At 43.5% G+C, this 27032-nt stretch overlaps 1 protein-coding gene across 9 annotated transcripts in view; it reads left to right on the top strand.

The window, feature by feature from the left end:
- Positions 1-27032, top strand: part of SOX6 (SRY-box transcription factor 6) — a 790083-nt gene that overhangs the window by 581977 nt on the left and 181074 nt on the right. For 8 of the 9 annotated variants that reach the window (XM_086956030.1, XM_086956031.1, XM_086956034.1 and 5 more), the window contains 2 exons: positions 22101-22154; positions 25764-25843. In XM_086956030.1, coding sequence (XP_086812156.1) covers positions 22101-22154; positions 25764-25843 — 134 coding nt within the window. The remainder of the gene's footprint in view (positions 1-22100; positions 22155-25763; positions 25844-27032) is intronic. The other variant, XM_086956035.1, reaches the window with a different exon arrangement.

Here is a 27032-nt window from a genome sequence, read left to right as displayed (position 1 = left end):
CCCCGATCACATGCAGTAACAGCGAGATGCTGGCAACTTCGATTCTTCGGTTAAACTCCAGTAGCAAACAAGCAAAATTGTTATTCGAGTTGCCAATAAAATACACATTTCCATTGAAATACACAGAATCATCCACCTCAGAATCATTGCACAGGCATAAGAAGTGATCATGTAAATTTAACAGAGTAAAGAGAAATGTATCATTTTGAAAGAATCCAATCAAAGGTTAATGTCAATTTAAATGTGTTATTGTAAATCAAAGTCATTTAGGAAATATGCTATTAGTTCCACACAAACTTAATTATCTTAATTTTGAAAGTATGCCAAATACATCGTATTGATGAGCCCCAGACATGACAAAAGATATCTGTGATTATTGAACATCTTTGAGAGATGTCTGACTTTCAGTGCTAAAGTCAAAATTACCAGTGGCGGCTCGCATAACTCGTGGTTTCTGTTCGCGCGGGTGTTCGCGCGGGGGGAGGAAATTTTTAAAAATAAAACTTACCTAACCGGGTCCCGCGCCGCCTCCGCTCCTGGCCAGGTCCCACGTTTTCCTGCTGCTTTCCTTGAATAGGAAGCAGGCATCCTCCCTCCATTCCCCAAAACCAAGCACAATGCTGCAATGACATTTTGCTACGCCATATATACCAGGACACGTAAAGCCGCACTGAGTGACTTTTTGTGTTCTTGTAAATACGACCCCTTTTCATGCATCACTTTGCATGAAAGGGGCATTCCGTGAGTGTTGCTGTGGGTTTTCCCACTTAACACCCATGGAACATGAAACATTCCTAGATTTACGAGAAATCGTAAACTTGGGCATGCGTCAGAATGCTGTGCCTCCCTAGGGGAGCCATAATTAGGCACAACACGGAGAAATTTTTCATTTCTCCTCGTTTAATCCTCGTTGTATGTGTGATTCCATAAATAGAAAGAGGAAAACACCTCTCATGATTGTTTTTGTGCAGAAAGGTGTCCCATGGTGCAAGGGTGCATGCATCAGCGCATGGCAGCGAATTGTGCGCCAGCGCAGGGGTGGAGCAAAGGGATCCGTCATATCGCTGTAGATATGACTCACCCCTGGGCTTTGAAAGTGCAGCACAGCAAAATGGCTTGCGGCACCGCGCTGAGTCACTTTCTCGGAAATAAGGTCCTGCGTCTTTCCTGCGGCGATCTGGAGTGAGCGTTCTCCCAGATGAAGCTGAGTATATAGAGGAAATGATTGAAAGTTTAATACCTGCAGCATAAGATGCTGTGCCCCTTCAGGGGATGAATTTGCACCTGCTTCTGGAATACAGATGGCTGGCTTCGCAGTGTTGTGCTCCCAAACGCAGCTTAGCACTCAGTGAAAATCTTCTTCACCCAGTTCCTGCATTTTATTTTACAAGGTTCTATTGTTTTGTTGGTCCCTCTCCTACTCCATTTACCAGTCACTACAATTCTTTCCTCTACCAGTTACGTGTTTGGTTCTAGGCTCCTATGTCCTGGTAGATCCCTATCTGCTTACTATACCCACTTCCTGCCTTTTTTAGGCTCCAATGCCCACTTAAGTCCTCATAAACAGTGACCACAAGTCTTTTTGTACTCATTACCAGCTACTGCAAGTCTTCCTTTTATGCATTTCCAACATGTGTCCAGGCTCTGAGTCCTGTTAGTTCCTCATATATCAGTTACTACAAGTCTCTCTTTTGTCCATTTCCCACCTTTTTCTAAGGTCCCTATATCCTCTAACCAATCATTGAACAGGATGGATTTTTAGTGAGTGAAACAATTACACATGCTTGTTTTTATGTAGATTATTCACACAATAGCATTCACCCGGGGCTTTATTTTGCTACCAAAACAGTGCCAAGCACTCTGTTGATCTGCTTCTGTAGGAAAGCAGTTGTAAAGAGAATCATTCGAATAAATATCTCACAATTTCTTTTACTACTGTCCTTTTTCTGAACACCTTTAATAATGCAGATGCTTGGTTTGTCCCTCATAAAACATTGAACCAGTGACAGTTGCTTTTAGGTCAATCAAGAGCTTCCACAACAGGCCACTACCTCTAAAAGGCTGGTATGATTGGCTAGAGTCCTGACGCGTGGCTGCTTCTTACTCAGACCTTCCTGTCGTTGATTGGTTACTGCCTGGCGTGTGACATAGTCTGCTAAGCCTTACCTTACTTTCAAAAGTCACCAACCTTCCAGGAACTAGGTTCATTTTTCAGCAGGTCAGTCCACCTCAGCTGAGCTCAATTCTCCAGGTTAGCTCAACGCAAAGCTTCTTTAAGACCTCCGGATGAATTATATTGGTTCTTCATTGTCAGTTCTTGTTTGGAAACCAATAAACTAAAGCAGGAATCTATGAACTACAGCAGTTTGTAGATAAATGCCATTGCAGTGTATAGGGAGATTACCAGGTGAAGACTGAGAGAAAGTGGCACATTACACTAGATGTAGAGAACAATGTTAATTCCATAGTCCCTTCAGATCTCCTGAACATGCAGGACTGCACGCCGCTGGGAGGTACTGAAACCATGCCCACTCCTTCTTCTTATTCAGTTCTGTGCTACCATTGTTGTACTTTAATAGAGGCTTTAGACTCTGTTCTCCAAAGGACTAGTCTTCCGTCTTAGTTAAAATTCAAAAAATTTAGGACCATTGACCAATCAATAAACAAGGATGCAGTGCTTAATTTGAGCCGATGGTTTCCGGTACTTGGTACCGACACTTAATTATCAATACCGGCACTTATGACAGCTGCCACATGGTGGAGCTGTTTGTTAATTCATTCAAAGTACATGAAAAAACTCATACTAGGCGCCCAAGCCATTCTTATAGCTTTAGGGGCCGCAAACAATCTGAAATGTCACACTTTGATGTGATGGTTAGTAGTTGGGTAGGTACTATCTTTGGCAGCGCTGGCAGTGACAATGGGTGGAGGAAGCAGTGGTGGCCTCCTGATGAGAGGCCTGGTTCTTATTTCTGATTTACTTTTAATTACGTGAAATTTCACAAAAGCTATATTATAGAGCAAAATGCATTCTCGCACCCATTTTGGAGCCGATGATGCATTTTGTGTTAAACAAAAGCACAAAAAACACAAGTGCCACAAACAGCAGCCCCCATCCACACTGGTTACTTGCATTGTTCCCTTGGTCCAGTGCTAAACTTTTGCCACAAATGCAGCATACTTATGCAACGTGGTGTAATGAAACAATTTCGAGAATTTCATGCAACAAGGGATAACATGAAATTCACAAAGTAATGTGAGCTTACGCCAGAGTAACGGAAATTTCGCCAAGGCCTACTTTAGACTTTGTCAATCATGCCTCAGCTCAGCTCAGAAGAGTATTCATCTCTCACCAAAAACTATTGATTGAGTGTACTATGAACTGGAAGAGGGACTGCTTTACTAATATAGCTCGCTCTCTCCACGTCTTCTGGCGCCCTAACAGGTATCTCAGTCTAATGTGCTAAAAAGGCATATATTTGCACATTGAACCCATTTCTATTTGGCTTTGCCAAAGCTTCTTGATCAGACGGGAATACATTCTAGTGTACGTCCATTCACTATTATGCAAGTACCAAAATTGGTCCAGGAGACAATTAATCCCTATTTTGTACCCTCACCAAATTTAGGCAATATAGCCAAAATGGCCTAAAATTGCACATAACACATGATTACATTTCTGTAAAATTCTATTTCTAAATTGGTCCTGATGGTCTAAGAGTGCCAAGCACACACTTGCGTGGCAATACAATGAACATTACATCATCCTTGGCAATTTTGCACTGGATCTCATCTGATTGTTGACTGGCAATGTATTGATGCATTTTTGCACTGACATACAGTACTTCAAAAAACAACATATTGCACCAGAAAGTTAGTGTAATGCCTAGAAAACGACTGGTACAAAGAACGCGCCCATTATGTGCTAAATTACTTGGCATCAGTGTAAAATTTCCCAGCTGCCATACACAACTGCCCCACGCCTTGGTCACTGGCATGGTCTGGACTGTCTGACAAATCCTCTTTATTTCCCTTCTCTCTGTGAGCCAATGGCGCCGGTCTGGCCTCCATTACTCTCTTTTTTGCCAGTCAGCAGTTTAACATTCTCGCTTGTCTCATTTACATGTAACACCCCGCACCACTTGCAGGCTCCACCTCTCTCCTTTCCTCTGTTACCTCTAATGTGTACACAAGCATCCTTTGTGCCAAAGTTCTCACCCTTAATGAGCAGCAGCTCATATAATTGAATTAATGCGCCACAGAGATGTAACTTGCCACGTGATTTCTGTCAGTAGTAGCAAGGGAACCCTGGGCTCTAATGCAAGAAGAGTAATTGGGCTCCCTGTCCCTGGTAGGGCAGTAAAAGACAGTCATAACTTGAGTGCAGTACCCTCCCCCCCCCTCCAGGCCCTGGTGCCACTGCACCTTTCTAGTGCTGCACCGACAACCTATTCCATCTTATTCTTGTGCATCTTTCTGAATGGAAACAGGCCAGGCTACCTCACGGCAGAAAATAGATCTGCGCGGAATTCAACAAAGACCTCCATTCTATTGACTGGACTTTGCTTGACTTCCGGGAAATACGAATGTTAAAATCATAGTTTGGAGTGTAAACACAGCTGTAAGTGTTTAACCCCTTGCGTGCTGATGACAGCTCCCGTCCGTCATGCGTCACGGTGGGCGTGTGCTGATGTCGGCCGGGAGCCGTCATGACCACGCCCGGGATCGGAATGTGCCGCACAGGCGCGGAATTCCGGCCACGAGCAAGGGGTTAAAGATGCACTGCCGAACGATTCAAGTGGAATAGACTTTTGAGTAATCTAAAGACCACCTCCTTTTCATTTGAACTTTTTGACTGGCGACCTCAGGAGAATTGAGGCCATCTTGCTTTGGGAATTAACAATCTGACATGGAACACTGATAGAGGCATCAGCATGAGACATCTCAGCACTACAGTTTTTTAACAAAAATACGTCCTTTAAAGTAATCCAGCTCAACCAGAAAAGTTTGATGCTGTAATCACAAATCCTAAGTACACATATTTCCATTTACAAAGTACTCAACAATGATAACATGATGAGACTTTATGCAACTCAGTGCCCTCTAAGCACATCGTTTATAGTGCACCTTTGAGAGTAGTCAGTTTTGTCTGACAACTTTCCATTTAGAGAGGCATTACTTTCAGATGATGGCATTAGTTTGGATTTTTTGCTTAGAATCACTGAAACTAACATCACCCCCCAAGGAAGTCATTGGCTTGCTGCAGGTGGGAGAGGAGTTGGAGAGTGGAGCAGTACAATGTCATTGGCTAAGTATGAGGCTCAGCTATTCACAACCAGAGAGGACCAGTTTTCCTAACACATCAATGCCTTGCTGTTTGGTAGCTTGGCTAAGGTAAAGGCTTAACTTCAATGCAGCCGATGAATGTGCACGACAATAGTTAGACATTGAATCTCTAGTTAGCAGATGTATCCACCCTGTCCAGGAAGGGACCACAATCCTAGTTCGGGTAAGTCGGACACACACCTATATTAACCTGTGATCACCCTATGGTAACGTGGCTCAGAGCAGGCAGGATTAAATTAGGAGGCACTGTATAAAGTGCTTGTGCAACACTTAAAACTATGAAACCCCCACACAAAAATAATCCACACCAGGTTACACAACACTAAAAAAATCCAATAAGTAGAACCAGAGTTTTAAAGAATATCTTGAAACATAGTGCTTAGAAACATAAAGTGCCAACTGGGGCTATCTGGTCACACTTAACCGGGTCAAATCTGAAAGTTCAGGCTGACCGAAATGAAGTATGGGACGGATACATGTGCCATGCAGGACTCACTGAAACAGTACCTTTCTGGACGGTGCATTGACGTCGAGAACAAGATGCAAGGAGCAGTTGTAGGTAATGTGTGGGTGCCGATTCATAGGATTGTAGGCGATGTGACAGTTCTGAGTAGTGCGGTTGGGAGATGCATCGTCAAACTCCTGGCTATGAAGGAAATGCATCATCATCGAGCCGCGCAGCTGGCGATATGAAGTCTTTAGAGCCGTAGTAGCGGCGATGCGTTGGCATTGAGGTGAGATAGATATGTAGGTTCTGACCCGTGCAAGGACATAGATGCGGGGATATTAGCAGAGATAGCCATAAAACTCACTTCCAAGGGCCTAGAACTGGATTGGCACCACTTGGCGGGGCAGAACTCACAGTTGGCTTAGTCCAGAGGCTGTAGCAAAGTTGAATTAATTATTAGATGTCCCTGAGACTTTACAACAGGAGGCAGGCCAGCAAGCCCTTGGAGTCACCTGATTCTGGAGATGTAGAGATGCAGGTCCAGCCCTACTCGCTATCTGGCAAGTAGGGTAGCAGGACAGGTTTAGCAGAGCAGGAGTCCAGCAGACTCCAGCAGAGTGACAGTCCTTTTAGCAGCACAGCAGTCCTTCTTGGCAGAGTGTCATCAGGTCAAAAGGTGTATTGAGTTGGTGGTGTCAGGTGTTCAGTATGTATACCTAGTTATGCCTCTGAACTGAGGGAGAATTCAAAGAGAGGCCTTTGAAGTGCACAATGACCCTACCATGGCTCCAGACTAACTACTGGGGGGAGGGGTATGCAGCTCTTTGTGGGGGGACAGGCACATCCCTATTCAGGTTTCAAGTTTCAGCTCCTCCCTCCCATCCTGTCCAGGATGGTCCCTCAGGATGTGAATGGCCCATCAGGTACATTTAAGCTCACTTTGTGTCTGGCTGTCTAGAGGGCATGCACAAAGCCCAGCTGTCACCCACCCCAGACATGTGTTCGGAGACAGACTGAGGCACAGAATGGTCAAAGTAAGAAAATGTCAAGTGGCATTTTCAACCTTACAATTTAAACTCCAACTTTGACATAAATTGTGATTTTAAATTTGTGACTCCAGAGACACCAAGTTGGAATGTCCATCTTTTCCCAATTGGAAAAGACACTAATGAAATGTAATAAGATCATCCCAGTGTTGGCCTATGTGAGTGCTAGGCCTTGCAGTAGTGAAAAATCGAATTTGGGAGTTTTTCACTACCTGGGCATGCAAAACTTAAAAGTACAAGTCCAACTTTTTAAATACACAGCTCCCTCCCATTGGAACTGTCCAGGGCCTCCCTTTGTGGTAGCTTATCTGTTTTAAAAAGGGAGGTTTGGGCCTGGCAAAAGGCTTTATTTGCCAAGTCAAAACGGCAGGTTAAAACTGCACCCACAGGCTCTGCCTTGGCAGGCCTGAGACATGTTTAAAGGGCTACTTGAGTGGCTGGCACAATGTGTGCCGCAGGCCCACTAGTAGCATTTAATTTACAGACCCTGGGCACATGTAGAGCACTTTACGAGGAACTTATAACTAAATTAAAAATGCCGATTGTGGATATGCCAGTGTTGCCATGCTTTAGGGAAAGAGCACATGCACTTAAGCAATGGTTAGCAGTGGTAAAGTTCCCAGAATACTAAAGCCAGCAAAACTGAAGTCAGCAAAACAGGAGGTCGGAATGCAACAAAGTCAAAGGAAACACTGCCAAAGGTGCCATGTCTTACAACAACATCATTCAAAGGTGCAAATAATGAAAGCATGGCCAGGTGCAGAATCCAACTTACAAATGTGATGCTGTAGTTTTTGGACTTTCAAGTCACAAATCTCAACTGGGAACTATGGCCAATGGGCTAAGCAGCAAGGTCAGATGCTCTGGTGCCTGTTTCAGCCCCTTATGACTTGTGAAACAAAGCCATGTTTTTAATTCATTGGAGCGATAATGTTGCATTTTTTGTGGCTAAACATTTCCAACAGTATGTAAGGAATTATAGATGGTGCAGATGTGCTCACTTATGTACATTTTAATTATGAGAACTAAGATTCTGAACCTTCCCAAAAAGTCCAGGCAACCATAAATGTTATTTCCTTATTCAGAAATTCATTGGGATCAATTGAATTTGTCAACTATATATTTACTTACTTTAAAGCGTTTTTATGTATGCAAAAACCATTTCCACAACAGAGGGGGGCATAGCACTTCAAATATAATCAAAGATATAGAACTGTCCCATCTAACAGTGATAACAATGCTCTCTGTATAGTTGGGTGGACAAACCATGTCAGGCCAATAGAATAAACAATACTATACACACGTATCATGGGGAGTGTGATGAAATGTCATATAAAATTGTCATAGGGCAGCTACCTCGGCTGATCTTCCACAATTCTCCTTTCTTGAGTTCTCTGTCGATCCTCACCAATGGTTACTTTCCTTACTCATATTATTACGATTGTAGGCATTGTGCCTGAGAAATAATGCTGTCTTCCTTTAAGAACCTGGCATGGTGTAAAACAAAAGCTTTTGCATGCCAAGTAGGACTTGCAAACAGAAAATGATGGGCAAACAACGGCAGCCGCTTGTTGCAGGGTAAACAGCCCAGACAAGTGATGGAAGAGACCTGCTTGCGTAACAAGCATTTATAGTCACATTTGATTCCTTCGGCATTCTTCTCACACCCCAGGTATCAAAGGCCAGCACACACAGGTAATACACCTAACCTGCCTCAACATGTCTCCTCATTGCTTTGTACAAATTTTAAAAAAAGAATAGCTCCACACGCAAGCATTCCAAATCCTGAAAACAAATGAAAAAAACTGCTTCAGCTTGTTGCTTGACTGTGTTCCAAGTCTAAGTCTCCGAGTCACCTCAGTGCACTCTTATTCTAGACACGTCAGAGCCTTGTCTTGTGAGACATTGGCGGAGCAATTTGGCTCTGAGTTGTCTCTTTTTAGAAGTGTCGTCTGCCATTTACATTAAGTGTACATGAAAAATGGTCCACTATCAGTAAATTCAGATTTGTTCATACTCCTGTACATATAAACTTAAACTTCAAACTTCGCTGGTAGTCTTTCAACCAAAACTGCATGTCTGCTGTAACTTCACATAGTTCTTGTCTGCATTTGTATTCTATTTAGGAAAGAGTTGAAGACTCACATCTTTAAAGAACAGTACATCATAATTCATTAACTGTCCACAACTCAGCTTCCTCTCCTATTACTCACCGACTTTAAGCTTGGCTTTAACCATGTAGAGATTTCTGATGCCTTTGGCTAAGTACATGCTATAGAAATACCATAGGCATACATACATTTCATGGTAGTAAATACACTCCTCCCTTAGAATTGGAATCTGTGGAAAGCTTTATAGTACATTACAATGGGGTAAAACAAATGGCATCTCTATATGAACTGCAGAAAATACAAATTGCGCAAAGTATGATCATATATGTATCGCATTTGTACAATGGTACAAACTAGACCTAAAAATGAAACTTTTTTTTAGAAAGTTTCATTTTTGTTCCCAAATTTCTCCTAAACATACTAAAAGATCCTTTAATTAACCACTGAACTGATAATTGAAAGCCTTTTACAGGTGTATTTCTATGAAACCTAAATTATGGACTGTTACAGTATGCCTTTACATGACAGCACTTCAATGTATAATAACATGAAAGTCTTTAGACCCTCTGTTTTAGATGGCCAGTGGAGCTTGGGTGCATAGAAGCTTTCCCTGGCAGACCTACACCCTGAACAATGTGGAGCAATACTTCCTCACAAAATCATTTTGGGTGGAGCATAGACATTAAAAAACAGTAATGGATATTTTGTTAATAGATAGGGTAGTAGCAATCCATCTACCATAAGAACCTGTTTCCTGGGAAAAAATAGAAACATCAAGATATTTATAACAAAAAATAACAACACCATTCTTTTTATTTTGTGTGAGAGAGACAAGAACCTTACCAATTAACACCTTCGACGCTCATGACGAGCTCAGCTCGTCATGATGTACACCTCTCATACACTCATGACGAGCTGAGCTCGTCATGGAGCATGGGTTTCTGAATATTTCAGCACCCAGCGGGAATTGCTCTAGCAGCCATGGAGTTAAGGAGTCAATGTCAGTGATTCTGTATCTGTAAGATGCGTTTACTGTAGAAGTTCTAAATCAGGTTTCTATTTTACATGGTGAGAAATAATTCTTTGTCTCTTAATGAGATGAGTTAAACTTGTAACATTCCAAATTATGACTCTGAATTCGAACAATCAAACAATATTAAATAATAGACTGACCAGCAATAAGTTCAAACTAAGGTAAGTATAATAAGTCGGAAAAACAAAGGAACATGGAAAGAAGGATATGGGAAGTCAAGGGAAGCTACAGTAATGGATAGAAAGGTAAGGAAGATAAAGGGAGAGAAAGAAGAGAAGTAGAGACAGTAAACAGTGCATGCCACAAAAGTGGTGACTGAAAAATATACCTGTGGGCATTAGAACATCAGGGTAGGGGTGGTTACGGCACATCACGTGGATGAGAGAGTCAGGGTACCACACGGTACAGTAGGTCAAAAATATTATTAATGAGTTGAAGACATATGGCAAAACAAGACAAGACATACCTGAAATGAGAAGGAGAAAATGGCTAGAAGAAGGGAGAGATCAAGTCAGATGAAACAAAAATAGAACGCTTCAAGTAGAGGGACCAGCAATCTCCATGGAAGCCAATGAATTTGTTTGTAGTCATTTCCTCAGTTCTATGGGGTAGTCAAAAGAGTATGATTTTTCCTTGTAAGTGACTTTCAAAGTACAGGGGTGGAGTAAAACAAAGTGTGCACCTAAAGATCGCAATGCCAGGCAAAGAGAAATAAATTCCTTCCGCCTATCTGCTGTCAAATTGGCAACATCCTGTGAAGAAAAGTTTGGAGCCAGACAAAAACAGTTGATTTTTAGATTTTGCTGCTTGGAAGACCATGGGGAGATCTGTATACTCAAGAAATACAATGATAATTCCTCTGGGCTTAAGTGTAAAAGTAGATAGATGTAGAAGACCTTCAACCAAGCATATGGTCCCTCTGAATGTTGAGAACCGTAGACGTGGAAGATCCAAAAGTTGTGGCAAGACGTTAGTAAAGAAGGAAACAGGGTCCTTGCCATCAACCTCTTCCAGGACTCCAAGTCCTCAGCATGCTTTGAAGGGATTGAATTTCTTTCTGCATGGACGATATTGTCCATCCTGAAGATCACTAATGCTTTGTTCAGCTTTAGTAATATGTGAGTCCATATTGGACCATTTTGCGTACAGAGCCTTATTCTGATTTTTGTTTCTTCTACAAAAGGACGAAGAGCCTGTATTCCTTCCAGCAAAATCTCCATAGAGATAAATGAAATGTTTTCATCAGAAGAGGGTGGGACATGTTTATGTCTTTTTCAAGAGCCAGCTTGTTGTGGTTTTATCGTAGGAGAAAGCTTAGGTGTGGACAGAGGCATGATGACATAGGAAGACTGCACAAAAATAACAAGGACCACCCATTCTGCCCACAGAACTGGGGTGAATACAATCAATAAACAACAATCATGTGGAACTTATTAGGTCAGGGCTTCTTTTCCAACTTATTTCATTGTTTCATCAATCTAGAATTCAATCAGACATCATTTATTTATTTATTTATTTTATTTATTTATTGGCATTTGTAAAGCGCAGCATATACCCTGGGGTGTCTTGGCGCAATTTTCATATTTCTATAATAATAGCAAACTTCACAAAAATAAGCTGAATATAACATTTGGTTCAATCAAAAAATAATACATATTCGATCCAATTACAGTTCATCACAAAATTAGCATAAATAGTGGGTGAAAAAGTGAATCAATAGCACAGATGATACAGTGCTCACATGAATATACAACACCACATCCAAAACAAAAACATCACAATGGCACATAACACATATCCCAATAGTATTGCCAAGATCATAAGTCTGTTATACAGCCTGTATGTCAAGACTATCCCCTCAACACATACTTCATCCTTAACCACATGGGAGAACATTGTCAACGTTTCAACCCCTGAATAATTTGCAGGCTCTCCTCACAACACAGTCATCCACCACACTCACCTATAAACCAACTGAAAAGGGGAATTAAATCCTAGTCCATTTTAAACTCAAGTACATCATGGTGGTCAAACTGGTCTGCCAACATTCATATGTGCACCACTCCAGTGAAGTTGGAAAGAAACACCATGGGAGAAATCCCATATAGAACATGCAAACAGTGCATACAAAGACCACATGTATATATGTTTCTGTTATGGCAAACAGCACCCGATAAGAGTGTCTCAAGTGGAGTTTCCAAACCCCCCTGATGTCCTTATTTCATTCCCTTTTTCCTTGTTAACATGATTACTTGCATATTCTCACTTGCATTTACTTGTATTTTATATTTAATGTACCCCTTTCTTCACTTTTATTGCCCATGATAAGCTTGCTGTTGTTATTTCCATATTTACATTGTATTTTGCTTTTTCTCCCTAGATTCTCCTTTCCCTTACCCCTTTTGTTCCCCCCATAATTTATTTACTATATTCTGTATTCATACCTTCATTATGACCAATAAACTTTTATTGAACTTTAAGAGTGTCTCAAATGGGTTCAATAGTCACCATAGGTATTTTTTGGAAGAAATGTATGTCGACCAACCCGGGTGTCCGAAGTATGTCCGTAGTCAACACAAATGTGTTAGAAGATATCCATGTGTCCCTACACAACCCACACATTCAAAAGTGTCCATGTAAATAAACACTCAGTTATTAGCACAGATGGAAATCAGCCCTATTGATCAATAGTGGATACCATTGAGAATCAAGCTGCTAAAAAAATACACACAGCACACTGTAGTACTAAATTGCTAAAGTGAAATATAGTGAGCATCCAGTCCCACCACCAATAATAGTACTCCACAGTTCACATGTCTTGCTGATAGGTCAAAAAGCCATCCAATTTGTACACTTCACCGTAAACGCACTATAGGCCAACGACAAAGGATCATTAGTAAGCTATAACTAAAGTGGGCTCATATCGCCAATATTATGCAGGTAAAAAATGTTTGCATCAATCTAATGGTGCTGCCTGTAGTCCCGTTGGTCCAACCAGAAGGGAACACAAACAAATAATAAGATGACAATATCAGGGGAAACCATCCATGTAACTTCAATTGCTCCACATGTCTTCCGAACGTCTTGAAGATGTAGAGGACATGCACCCATTATCGATGAAGGCTATCCTCCAAACGCGAGACAGCAACAAGCCGGTCACCATCTTGGTAGTAGTGCAATACCTTGTGGAGGCTCAATGCAAAGAGGCCTTGCTTCAAAAGTTAGTATCAGAATCCAAACCACATCAATACACTTAGGAAATATCATTTGTCTCATTACCTATCATAAATTCACTGCATACACTGGGAACGCTGTCTACCATACGTGGGCTTCCTTACCCGTCAGTCCCATGTGGTTGTAAGGAGTAGACATGATCATATATTCCCCTCAGTAAAGTGAGAGAGTAGCGGCCCTGCTCGCCCACCTCAAGGGCTAATAAACAGCAATCTCGATGCGATACATCAAAACATTACATTATCTTCATATATAAGGATGCAGAGTGCCATAAATCTAGTGAATGGGTCAACATAGTAACTACCGTAGTGTACAATGCTGATGTATTTCGGACATGACAGCCTGTTAGGAAATCACTCAGCAAGTACATCCCAAACCTAAAATGAATACTGTGTAATGAAAGATATACAATCATCTACCACCAATAAGGTGACAGGGTTCCATAAAAGCACTTAATGGGTTCACATATTAAGTCATCTCAAACCTAAAGGGAAAATTTCCATTCAAGGATATTCGGTCATGAACAATCCTATGGTTACAGCGAGTCGCCAATATATATTAAATCATGGAATATATACAGGATAATGTGGGTTGACAGCAATGGCTTATTCAAAAATAAGAATATTCATCTGTACTGACATTTTCGAAATTGTGTAATAGACAGTCTTCTCGAATCGTTCACATCATTCAATTCATTACTGGTACTTGCCGGTAAATCCATTCAAATGCACTCCTTAATGTCAGGTATATTCGCAATGTCACCTCCTCTTTCAGGTACCTTGATCGCTTCCAACACTTGACAATAGATGTCATCTGCAGAATGGCCTTGTTCTCTAAAACGTTGAACCAGCAGGTCCCATTCCGCTCCACACCTTCTCCTTCTCCTGTGCAATAGGTTGTTTAATCATTTGTTATGTTTGACCCACATAGGTTAACATGCAGGGACATTGGATTATATTGATGACATGCCTGTATTACAGCTGGAAAAAGCTTTTAAAACAAAGACCATGTCATTGGTTCTCCATTCCACAGCACATGAATAAGCTATTAAAATGCCCTTTTGAAGGGGAATAGATGTTGAGGCAGTACCTTTATTCTCTGAGGCAGTATGAAATGAAGTACCCAGTATGACAAAATGGCCGCCGCATCTTTGAGGAAGAGAGACGGCAGTGTATCTTCAATTGCTGCAGCCATGTGGGAGGATGAGAAACGTTGTAAAAGCGATGGTGCTCACCTCCACAACATTGTAAGAAATTCCCCCGCTTCTGGTAAGAGGGAAAGCAGGTCAAGCAGTGGTGTGATGACAAGGCCTCCAACACAGAGTTCCGTCAGCCTTCTGGCATCCCCCTCGGCGGAAGCTACACCCCTTCTTTCTCCATTTAGGCCCTCATTCTTTTATCCACATTCTCTCATTTCTCCTTTTTAGTTTTCTCTTTTCTCCTTTCAGAGTCTCTTGATGTTCCATTTGTTCTCGCCACTCTTTATTCATGCTCTTTTTAATTTCTCATGCATGCTTTCTGCATGGCTCAGAACTCTATGTTCCTGACTTTATCTGCAAGAACTGATATTCTCATCCTCATCAGTACCCATAATAGGCTATCACTTATCAGTAAACAAAAACATTCTTCTGTGTAGACATTTGGTTTAAAGTCGTGCAACATAAGTTTTTTGCACACAGGGAATGCCCAGCAATAGTTTGAGTTAAAATAAGACGTGAAAGTTAGAAACAACGCAAGACAGGTTTAGGAAAAAAACAACATTACATATGAGAGGCGTTCTGCACATGTTGCAAACATATCAACAAATCCTCAGAAGTAGAAAAAAAGAGAATCGTTTATACTGTCAGCAATAACGAGAAACCTGTCCCGTAGCCAGCAGGTGAGCTTCAGAACACTGCAGGGTGTGGTACCTATAGTCATAAATTAACTGTGGAGCTAACAGCTACACTTAATAGAGATCAGTAATTCTCATGTGTATCAGCATGACAGCTGAAAAAGAGAGCCCCAGGGGACCATTTCTTTTGAGTTTTCTGATATAAATTTAATCACGCTCATCTATTTATGCATATGTGTACATTACACATTTACCTGGTATTGTTTTAACAAACCAGATTCTTTTCAGACCCTCGTGAACAAGACAAACACAATTTCTATGGAATATAGACCGGAGAAGTCAATAAATGGGAGACTGAAATAAACCATTGTTCAGTGTTTATTTCATTTTTATTGTGAAAATATACGAAAAATTAGGTCCTGTAGCTCGTCTATGTGTCTCTGTGACAACTATACCACTTAGTCAAGAGTAGAAGCTGGGCTTAAAACTATGGGTAGGCACAACTTGCCAAATTCCATTTAGCATAATGACATGGAATTACCTAAAAATTCAGTGAGAATACTCTTGAATTATGCGTGAAAGGTAATTCTGTGATTAGCTCTATTTCTTAGTGCAAAAATGCCCCTTCAGGTCCAAAATGGCCGCAAGGATGCATTTTGTACTAAGAAATAGCTCTAAAACAAGCATTTACAATGCAATGGTCTCGGCATTATTAAAGGTAGAGCTATTGGCATTGCTCATGACATTTTTTTTAAAACATAAATAAATGGTATTGTCATTTACAATGGCAATGGGTGAGCATTAGAGAGTACTAGAGATTATTCGCGGGCACAGAGCCACACACACAAAAAGCCACACACACAGAGGCACCCACACACACACAGAGCCACCCAAACACACAGAGCCCTACCCACACACAGAGCACTACCCACACACACAGAGCCCTACCCACACACACAGAGCCCTACCCACACACACAGAGCCCTACCCACACACACAAAGCCCCCCCCACACACACAGAGACACAACAATGCACCCACGGATTCCTCAGGGGCAGAATGCTAATAGTTTCAAAACAAATCCTTTTCGTCCCTGCCCAACCTCGAGAATTATCTCCCTGCAAGTAACAAGCACCAGTGTATTAAATAATTGCAGTCACATGTGAAAATGTAACAGTCCGCGTGAAAGGCAAAAGAAAAAAAAAGTCCGCTACTGGTTATTGCAGCTGGAGCAATGTTAAAACTGTGAGGGGGTGCAACCACATCAAGTATGAACTGCAAACACAAACTCTGAACAACCACGAGCATGAAGGTGGCTGGATAACGTAGAGCAAGCTCAACTGCAGTCACCGACTATTTATTCAGTGACTGAGCCTTGTAGTGCTTCAGAGTCCTGTCAGCAAGCGAGGGAGGACAGGGGATTTGGCGCAAAAATTGGAGCTGCTGGTATAGACGGGGAGACCACAGACGGATGTAGGGAAAACATACACACTGGGGCGCAAAGTAAAGGTGCTCACAGAATGTGAAAGTTGCGGCAAGGGGCCCCTAAAGAGCATGGACATGGGTTGCAACAATTGTTTTAGCAGATAACTGTGCAGAGGGCATTGAAGCAGCGTTTACATCCTGTCAGCAAGCGAGGGAGGACAGGGGATTTGGCGCAAAAATTGGAGCTGCTGGTATAGACGGGGAGACCACAGACGGATGTAGGGAAAACATACACACTGGGGCACAAAGTAAAGGTGCTCACAGAATGTGAAAGTTGCGGCAAGGGGCCCCTAAAGAGCATGGACATGGGTTGCAACAATTGTTTTAGCAGATAACTGTGCAGAGGGCATTGAAGCAGCGTTTACATGCAGCTGGCACACACTAGGGGTGTAACGAGCAGGTGAACAAAGACACAGGGGTGGACTAAAGGGTTATAGGAAAAGGCAGGGCCCGGGGAGAATCAATGGCTGCGGGAGCGACCTGGGAGATCAGTGGCTGCATGAGGATCTGGATTTCCTCACTCAAAAGCGGAAGGAATGGGTGGCAGCGCCGGAGTTTGAAAGCTGCTGCTGCCAAAATGTGGTGAGCCTGGCCAGTCGGGTAAAGATTCCATAATGGCGAAAGATGAAGTGGCTTCGGTCCCTGGGTCACGAGCCTCCATAGCGGACATCTTCATGGCAGCGGGAGGGGGGGGTGGGAGGGACAGAAAGACCTCCGCAATACTGGGGTCTCAGAGGGACAAAGAAAAAATACAAAGCCCGAGCGTCGCTGGTTTAAAAAAAATAATTGAATCCCCACAGGTGCCCCTGTGCTCCATGCGGAGCTCTGGTGGTTCTGTGAGGGTTTTTGCTGGTGGGGGCTCCGGACCCATTTGTGGTGGTGTGCTCGAGACCCCCGTTGTTTTTTTTTTAATTAAACCCCGGAACCCCGCTGTGCTCCATGTGAGGGCTCCGGGCTGTTGAGGCGGGTTGGGCGGGCATCCAGGCCCAGTTGCAGCGGTGAGGGGGGGGGGTCAGGAGAGCAACACAAAAACAGGATCACGGACAGGGGAGCACAGAGGCACACAAACAGGGGAGCACAGAGGCACACAAACCGGAGCACAGACAGTGGAACACAGAGGCACAAAAAACGGAAGACAGACTGCAAATAACTCCTTCACGACCCCAGTCACTACATTCCCGACACACAGAACTCACCTTGTAATTGTTCCTCACCCTCGCTGAAATGGCGGCGCTGCAGTACTTGTGCTTCTCGCCGTGCATGCTCTCGGGTAGGATCACGGACAGGGGAGCACAGAGGCACACAAACCGGAACACAGACAGGGGAGCACAGAGGCACACAAACCGGAGCACAGACAGTGGAACACAGAGGCACAAAAAACGGAAAACAGACTGCAAATAACTCCTTCACGACCCCAGTGCTTCGGTCCCTGGGTCACGAGCCTCCATAGCGGACATCTTCATGGCAGCGGGAGGGGGGGGGGGGGTGGGAGGGACAGAAAGACCTCCGCAATACTGGGGTCTCAGAGGGACAAAGAAAAAATACAAAACCCGAGCGTCGCTGGTTTAAAAAAAATAATTGAATCCCCACAGGTGCCCCTGTGCTCCATGCGGAGCTCTGGTGGTTCTGTGAGGGTTTTTGCTGGTGGGGGCTCCGGACCCATTTGTGGTGGTGTGCTCGAGACCCCCGTTGTTTTTTTTTTAATTAAACCCCGGAACCCCGCTGTGCTCCATGTGAGGGCTCCGGGCTGTTGAGGCGGGTTGGGCGGGCATCCAGGCCCAGTTGCAGCGGTGAGGGGGGGGAGGGTCAGGAGAGCAACACAAAAACAGGATCACGGACAGGGGAGCACAGAGGCACACAAACCGGAACACAGACAGGGGAGCACAGAGGCACACAAACCGGAGCACAGACAGTGGAACACAGAGGCACAAAAAACGGAAGACAGACTGCAAATAACTCCTTCACGACCCCAGTCACTACATTCCCGACACACAGAACTCACCTTGTAATTGTTCCTCACCCTCGCTGAAATGGCGGCGCTGCAGTACTTGTGCTTCTCGCCGTGCATGCTCTCGGGTTGGGCAGAAGGGAACTTGGAAGGGGGATCGCAGGGAACAGAAGTGAGCCAGGGGCATGCTCTCGGGTTGGGCAGAAGGGAACTTGGAAGGGGGATCGCAGGGAACCGAAGTGAGCCAGGGGCATGGAAATATGACCCCGAACTACACCGGATTGACCGGGGAGGGAAGGAAAGCAGAGATGCGGACTCCTCAACCGGTGAACCAAAATGGCGCCAGCAACTCCGAAATTTTTTTCCGATTTGGGGGCGTGGTTTTGATGTTCTGAGTGACAGGCAACGTCACTGTCTAAAGAACATCAAAAATTACGCCCCCAAATCCGAAAAGGACGGGGCTTGTTTGGAGTGACTCATCTCTCCTCCAATGGCTGGCCTCCGTTTAGGAAGCCAGCCAATGAAGGAGAGATGGGGCACGGAGGCGGGACCTTCGGCGCTACTCAGACTCATTAAGTCTCCGGCCTAAGACTGCGCAAGCGCAGCCTTTTAGGCCTTCGACCTAAAGAACAGAACACAAATAGAGAGTGTGAGCAGCCTCTCCTTCTCATAAATATGCTCTTGGGATTGGATGTTTCCCCAATTTACCAACGGCATGTGGCAGTATTTTCTTAGCACAAAATTCCCCCTTGCGTTCACAATCGATGTGAGGATGCATTTTGCGCCAAGAAAGAGTGCTAAATGCCGTAGAACACAAATAGCAAGCTCACGTGTAAGGATTTTTTCCCCAAAATTATTCTTAATGTTGTGAGGAGGAGTAGTCACGTAATTATTGGTAATTCCGTATCAAAGAATAACGTGAAATTACCACATTTATTCCAAATTACACTAGCTTAATCAAAATTCTTTCCAGGCCCACTTAAAACTCAGTTCCATGTTTAGTCACCTGCCCCAATATAGCATTTTAAACGATAAATATTACAAAAATGTAAAGGGATGTGTGTTATTTGAGTACATATGATTAAACATCTACCACACACATGCATCTATATGTACATTTACACAGGCATTGATGCGTTTATATACTCGAGCGATATTTTTCAAATAAATATTTTCAAACAAAAATGTTTAGCGCTAACACAATATTAAAGTTGAACTTGTAAAGTTTGTGTCTGGGGGGGAGTATTCAAGGAGGATCTCAGGCTCTATAGCTCCAGGATGAATAATTCATGATATTTAAAAGAAAGGATGCCTTCAGAATGGCCTATGAGGCTGTCCATGCTGGTAGGCCAGCGATGCAGTCCATGCTGCTAGCCTGAATGGCTGTTTCCCTTTGCTTTTTAAAGCTTCATTAATTCAGCCTCTCTTTCCACATTATCATTCTCCTTAATGCAGCAGAATTCTGTACCACGAGAAACATTGTTTAACTTAAATTAGAATCCTCTTTATTCAGATAATTTAGTTGGAGTGTTCTGGGCAATAAAAGGAATTATTTAACCATAAAGCAGCCAGTCAGTAACTGCCAGGAAATAATTTGGTCTAGTTATCTGCTGGAAAAAAAATATGCAAGCCAAAATCAACCTCATGGAAGGGGGAAAAATACGATCAGATATTTTGAACATTACTCTGTAGGACATCGGCACAATACGGCGCTAGCGGAGGCATTGTAGCGGAGCTCCAAGCGCAATCAGAAGGCAATTGTTAGTGGACTGTGTACGAACACACACTGTGCTCAACAGTCTGATGAGGTATTATGGACATAATGGAGAGGAGCCATGTGGATTGGAAACTCACAATAAGCAACTTAGCACTTACGAGCAGTTGACTGCTCGCACCTCATGTGGTAAACTATGTCAGACAGAAATTTACTGGATACAAATTCATACATTAAGAAGTAGGACACAATAAATGCTCCCACTTTTCCATTATGTGAACACGTTTTTTTAAGGTGCTGGCAAAGTGCCAAGTTTCAGGGTCTGGAGAGGAGTGAGTGCGTAAGTTTGGCACATCCATAAGCCCAAAAGTAGGTGGCACCCGAAACTGAGGTTCTGTATTTACGAGGAGATGCCTCTTTGGAGCTGCCAGTGCGAGTGTGCACTTGCCCAGCTAGGCCAATGTACACTCCTGTGGAAGATGAGGAGGGAGAGTCCTGACTTACTCAGCCCTGGGACACCCTGCTGTGGGTGCCACTGCCAGCAAATGGACTAACTGCTAGACTTCTGAGAAACTGTGGTAAGATCAGTAGCACACAATGGAAACCATAATGTATGTTGCTTTGGGCACTGAAGAGGCTTCAAATTATTTGTACCATCAGATTACCCGTAATCTGGTTTGGACTTGAATCTGTACCTTTCACATGGAGAGCTCTCATACATTGTGGCATACTTCTGAGCATTATATAAGAGAATTACCTTGAAGGGATTTAATGGGAAAACCCTTCACATTCAGATTCAAATCTATCACTAACATGCAAAAATTACAAGTCAACAATTAGCATTTCCTGAATCCTTCTCTTGCTGTTTAGTTTAGATTGTAGTCTGAAACAACTTGTATGTGTATAACTGGAACACCAAGTATATAATTTAAAATAAATATAAAAATGCAAACACATAGACCCTCCTTACAAGTACCGCAGGATATGGTGGGAGGATAATAGGGGATCAGAAACTCCGATGAAAGCCAGTGTCCCCACACCAAATTCCAGCAATTATGAGTTGTTTTCCAGCTGAATGGGGGATAACTGCCCAAACCAAGTAATGCTGGTTCTGTTTCCAGGCAGCTTTCCCCAATACCAAGGGATAAATTGGCAACATTTTCCATCAGCTCTGAGCAAGCTGAAAGTGTCAGTGGGAGGCTGGTGGCGGTGGGTGGGTGGGGGGAGGGGCGGTTGGAAGTGAGGCGTGAGGGTAGGGGTGTGGGGTAGGTTTGTGGGTTTATGCCTGTCAGTGGGGTGCATTGTCTACTCCTCCCATACTTCTGCAGGGGTCGGTGGAGGCAGGGCTGTGATACCACCAAAAGCCTCTGCCCCTGCTGCGCTATGGACACAACCTGTGTCTCTGCACATGGAATAAGTAGGCCGCAGTTGGCAAAGCTGATAATTAAGTTCCGAAGAGATGTAGAGTTGTGAGATGGAACATTTCACCTGGATATTTAGCTCTGGATGAACAACCACAACTTGTGAAGAGGGCCTGCGAGAATACTGTTTGGGTTCAAGCTTGAAAAGAGTACTTAAACATTTATTCTTCTCAGCTGCTTCTAATCAAGCCACACAGAATCCAATGTGCTTTTGATTATGACTTTTCTGGACTAACCAAATGTCGTTGTCAGATCTCATGACCCAGTTACCAAGATCACAGTTCCGTTTCTGTTAGTGCCACTGACAATCCCACTGAACAACTCTGACAGCAATCCATGTGATGTATTCTTGTCAGCCATTCTTGAGTTTTATGGGCTACAAGGCCTTCTAAGCTAAAAGTACACTTTGAAACATCTAAACTATGTCTCTTTTTTCTGTTTTTTCATGATTTTCTCACCATCTGACCCCCATCTTGGATCAGAACAATATGAAGCAAGCAGTGCTGGTTGCAGGGCCAGTGTACCCAAAATGTATGGTAAGACATCTGCCTTATGCCACCACCTACAGAGGGCAGCAGAGAGCAGTGTATTGCATTTCTAAGCAGCAAATAGGGCCTTTTGCTTCAGAGGGTGGAGTGTTAAATTTGGCTGGGGCACGTGTGCCACCTGTAATCCTACTGCCGTTTCTGACTGATGCATGGATCATGCCATGCAAACACTCCAAACACATAGAAATACTCACAACGATCCGGAAAGACTCACAGGTCGACTTTCTAGGCTTGCCTTTCATGCTGGAAATGCATAATGAACAACAAGTCTGTATTTTATCACTTTTAGATATGTTCAGCTTCGTACTAAATGCTTTTTTTTCTAAATATTCCATAGCATCAGCGGTCTCATTTTTTTTATATGGATGCTGTTAAAATTTAAAAGCTCCGTTTATTCTGTTTCACTTGTGAAAGCTCCTTCATGCGCACACAGCCAGTATGTCATCTGCAACATGATCTGCTCTTCGTAAAAACAACATAAACGTTTTGCTGCTGCTGCTAATCATTTTCATGTCTAAAATTTGAATACATTGCATAATGTACCCAAACCCTGCTTAGTGTTACACGCTAAGGCAGGCAAACTGGCTAATTATGTTAATTCAGCTTGTTATTGTCATCGCTCTAAAAAAAGGATATAAATCAGAAAGAAGAGAAAGCTTTTGATCCTTAGACAAAGTCTGGATTCCTTAGTCCCCCCTTGAAGCCCCCTCCTTCGTGCATTGTACATGATCCTCGTCACAGCTCTCCTTCGTGGGGAATGTGAGAAAGTTCATGCAAAACAGCTTGATTATTAGAAATGTCAAAATGGGGCTGAGGTGCAGCCTATTAAAGTGTAGCCTGCAGAAAGCACATCACGCTGACTTAAATAGGAAGCCAAAGTGATACAGCATTAAATCACTGTTATTGTGTAATGTATCCGTCAAGGGATTGGTTTTTATCTTCCACGTCCTACTGTTGAGCTTTTTCGGTGCCAGCCTTCTTCTCCTCTTTGATATGATTAAGCGTGCTAATGTTCTTGTAAGCCAGGGATGAGCTTGGTTCCTAAGATGTCTCACTTGCAACATCATACTCCTCCTCTCTAGTCTACCCATCAGCCACGCGCTCTTCGCTCGTTTGTGAAGTCCGCGGTCCGCCACTCACTGGGCACGGCATTGCAAGTGTGGTCTGCCACTAATGGGATGGGGAAGGACATTACTGGTAGAAGCGTGCTATAAAAAATGACGGTAGCAGGACATAAATTGTGGGTGTGCCCTCCCCAGTGGAGTAACATAGCCCCCCTGCAGCCACTGCACTGCGGGGGCTCAGATCTGCAGGGGTCCCCCTCAGTACTGTACCCTGGCCTGACAGCTACTGACTGATGCCGGAAGGGGGCACCTCCAAGTATCTTTTAAGGGAGCCCCTCCAAGTTTTGTTACGTCACTGGCCCTCCCAGTATCCAAGCTCCCGTAGTGGTGGCCATCAGCGCTGTCTTTGGAGAGCTACTAGGCAAAGAATGGCCTTTTCTTGGTCTTTGTAAGCAGCCATGGTCACCACCAGCAGAAACAAAGAGACGAGATTTAACAAGTCTAATTAAATGATCAAGGGCTGATTGACCGGTTAATCTGTGCATGATTTACTTAATTTCCAAATCAACAGTGCTCAAAGGAGGCTCTGGTGATGGTAGTTTGTAACACCTTCCTAAAAATGTTGACTTTGCCTGAGCTTTTTTACACACAAGTATAGAAGGACTAACCTCATGGAATTCCAGATTAAAAATCAATTTACAGGTCTACGAGGTCCACAATCGCCTGTCACAAGTTAGTATCTCAAATAAAGGGTTCTGTCAGCTGAGCCCAGCACTGCTTCCAAAGAAGCCACTCAACACAGGCAGTAGAAATGTGAGCTTCCCCGTATTGCTCTGCCTTGTTGCCGCCACCAGTAAAATTACGTTTTAATAGCTCTTCGAAATGCACTTTTTCAATTTCTAGGCAATGTAAATGAGATGTCGTAATATTACCCATTTTAGGTAGACTCACTTCCGTCTCCGACGGCTGGAGAGCTATTTAGACTAACGTGGATGCAACCTCATGGCCAGCAAATCACTGCAGCCATCGGTAGCAAGTATTACCACTTTAAGCCATATTGTCAGCTGACGAGGACATGCTAGTAGTCCTCAACCAGTTCGTTTTTGGTCTCCCTGACTGAAATTTCTAACGCCAGCATTTTGATTCATGTGGGAAAGTTATTTTGGGTAAAATTGATACCTCTATAGAGCACAATGTAGTGAGACCACAAGCATATTTTGCCTCAGCTGTCAAAAGCCAACACTAAACTTTACACATGATTTTGTTACACATTTTGGGCCCACATTTACACCATTTTTTCCTTCTACAGATGTCCTTATTAGAATATAAAGGGCTTTTTTACAAGGCCTAAATTTACAAAGCAGACGTGCACAAACAATGCTTCAGGAGGACCACTTATGTAAAATCATAATCCGCGGCCTGCTCACGTGTGTGGTGGGCACAGAGGCAGGTACATACTTCATTCACAAAGAGAGTAGCCTGCATCTGAGGTGCCGTAACCACATGATTGGTTCATGGGAAGGTGCAAATAAAGACCAGCACATATCAATATCCAGGCATGGTGTGAGCATTTCTTTACATAGCTTTATTTCTGTCACTTTGTTAAGGCTAGAGGAAAAAGTCAGTTACTGTTCAAGGGAAATATCTTCCAAATACTATCCAGGGAGCTGTGCTCCCTTAGCAGATCACTACTGGTCTGTGGGCCTGTGCATGTCCTGCTTGCTCACTGACCTGCCTCATGGCATCCAAAGTAGGGGGAGGTGGATGGCCGCCATTTCATGGTAGATTTACCAATCTTTTTTGTGCGCCCACTAGTAGCGTAATACGTCCCAAAGGTAGCAACTAGTTAGAATAGTAGGTTAGAATTTATTCTAAAAGTCCACTAGTTCAGTACAAACTTGCATTGGGCTGCACCATTGTCTGCACATAGGTTAGTAGATCTTCCCCGGTCATTATGCTTGTTGGACTAGGCTGCTAAACACTCATGCTACCGGCTCCTTCCTCTCCATACATGCAGGTCCCATGTGTGGATAGGGAACTGTGTGGCCGGAAACTCCAATTGGACATCAGTGGTGAGCTGCTTGCTGACTGGAAATGTGTCACACTAGGCTTGTGAAGCCAGCCCTCTGCTCTCTTGTTACTTTTTCCTTTGGAAGAAGAGTTGGTTCTTGTTTCTTCTGAGAGTTATTCAGGCTAGTTTCATAAGAAATGTGTTTCTCCTCATGTCTTGCAAAAAAGGGTAATGCTTCAATGGTTACAAAGTCAACATTTCTGAAACGTGCCTTTCAGATTTTAAATAAAATCTTAAAAACACTGCATTCCTTGCTTGCCAGTTTGCCCATCAGCTATCTCTTCGCACAAAGCTCCCAGGTAGTGCTGCAAGTCTGTGCCCAGCTCAGCCTTTTGTTTTTGCAGATGTTTGGGCTTAGAGCGGTGTTGCGGAGCGCGGGAGAGGGGAGGACTGTGTTTTCACTTGTCGGCTGCTATTCTCAGCTCATTGTCTAAACCTGTATCACATTGTTCTCTTCGACAGGTGATAACTACCCCGTGCAGTTCATTCCATCAACAATGGCAGCTGCTGCCGCTTCTGGACTCAGCCCTTTACAGCTCCAGGTATGCGCGAGAACAAAAGAATGTGGGCCCTGAGCCAGCTCTGCAGTAGGAAGCTTCTCAGCAGATGTGTGTTAAATAATGCCTCGGTCTTAAGAAATGTTTTAAGTGACTTGCAGAAGGATTAACACCTTGTGAACCCATCCAAAGGCAACATGGCCGATATGCCGCCAAGGATGTGCTCTACCTCTTTCATAGCAAAGGCAGCGACCAAATAAAAGCGCTAGGATGTAGCAAGAGGCCTGGCATTAATTTATGCATACGTGCGCAGGTCGGTGCATACCATTAAAGGCCCCAATGCACAACTCCTTTTGTAATCCATAGACAATGTGAAGTCTTGTTTTTAGGCCCAATCATGTGTTTAACTTGCCCTAACTTAGTTTTTAACTTGCCCTAACTTAGTTTTACTGCCGGACAGTGCTTTAAATGGGCTGGTAGTTTGAGAGGGAGAGTACCGGCACTTCTCAAGAGAGACGTAATACTTTTAATTGGAGAGTACCGGCACTTCCTAGAAACAAGCAGGTACTCTGGTACAGAGTACCTGCACTTCTGTTTTTCCATTTCAAGCACTGCTGCAGGTGGAGCTAGTAACCCGTGAATTCTCCTCTTAGTCTTGACTCTATTTGTGGATAATTATCTACCATCTCTAGGCTTGTGCACTGATAAGTATTGCAGTAAAGACACGCTCCTGGCGTTGGGGCGCTGTTAGATTTGGGTGATAGACTAAGTTGGTTCCTAGGACGTGCCAGAATTTGACAATCAGTTTGAGAATGCCACGCCTCGTAGTCAATTTGAATTAAAGCTTGCTATTTCCAATTTGAGAATTCTTTTAGCTGCGATTAATTGGACCAAGGAGTATGCAAACAAGGTGAGGGCTCCTAATTAAAGTTAGTTGATGCTTGGGTTTTCAATCCCTAGTAAAGACTGAGACCACTGCAGATAACATCAGGCTTTTCAGAGATTAGTTGAAGCTTTCAGTGTCCATATCTGGTTGGATCTCATGTTTTGGGTGTGATGCAGCAGTGCAAGTGCGAATAGCATCAGGCCTTGTAGTCTGGGTATTTGAAACTTATGGTTTCACCACTCGATCGCATGTGAGAAATAGACTTCCTTTGAGTGAAACAATTGTCCCACAGTATGTGCCAGATTTCCGGTGAATCAAGCAGTGCCTGAGGGCCAATCAGGAGAAACA

The sequence above is a fragment of the Lissotriton vulgaris genome, chromosome 2_1, assembly GCF_964263255.1.
Source record: "Lissotriton vulgaris chromosome 2_1, aLisVul1.2, whole genome shotgun sequence".
NCBI lineage: Eukaryota > Metazoa > Chordata > Amphibia > Caudata > Salamandridae > Lissotriton > Lissotriton vulgaris.
The sequence above is the reverse complement of the archived record's forward strand: the minus strand, read 5'-3'. Positions and strand labels throughout refer to the sequence as shown.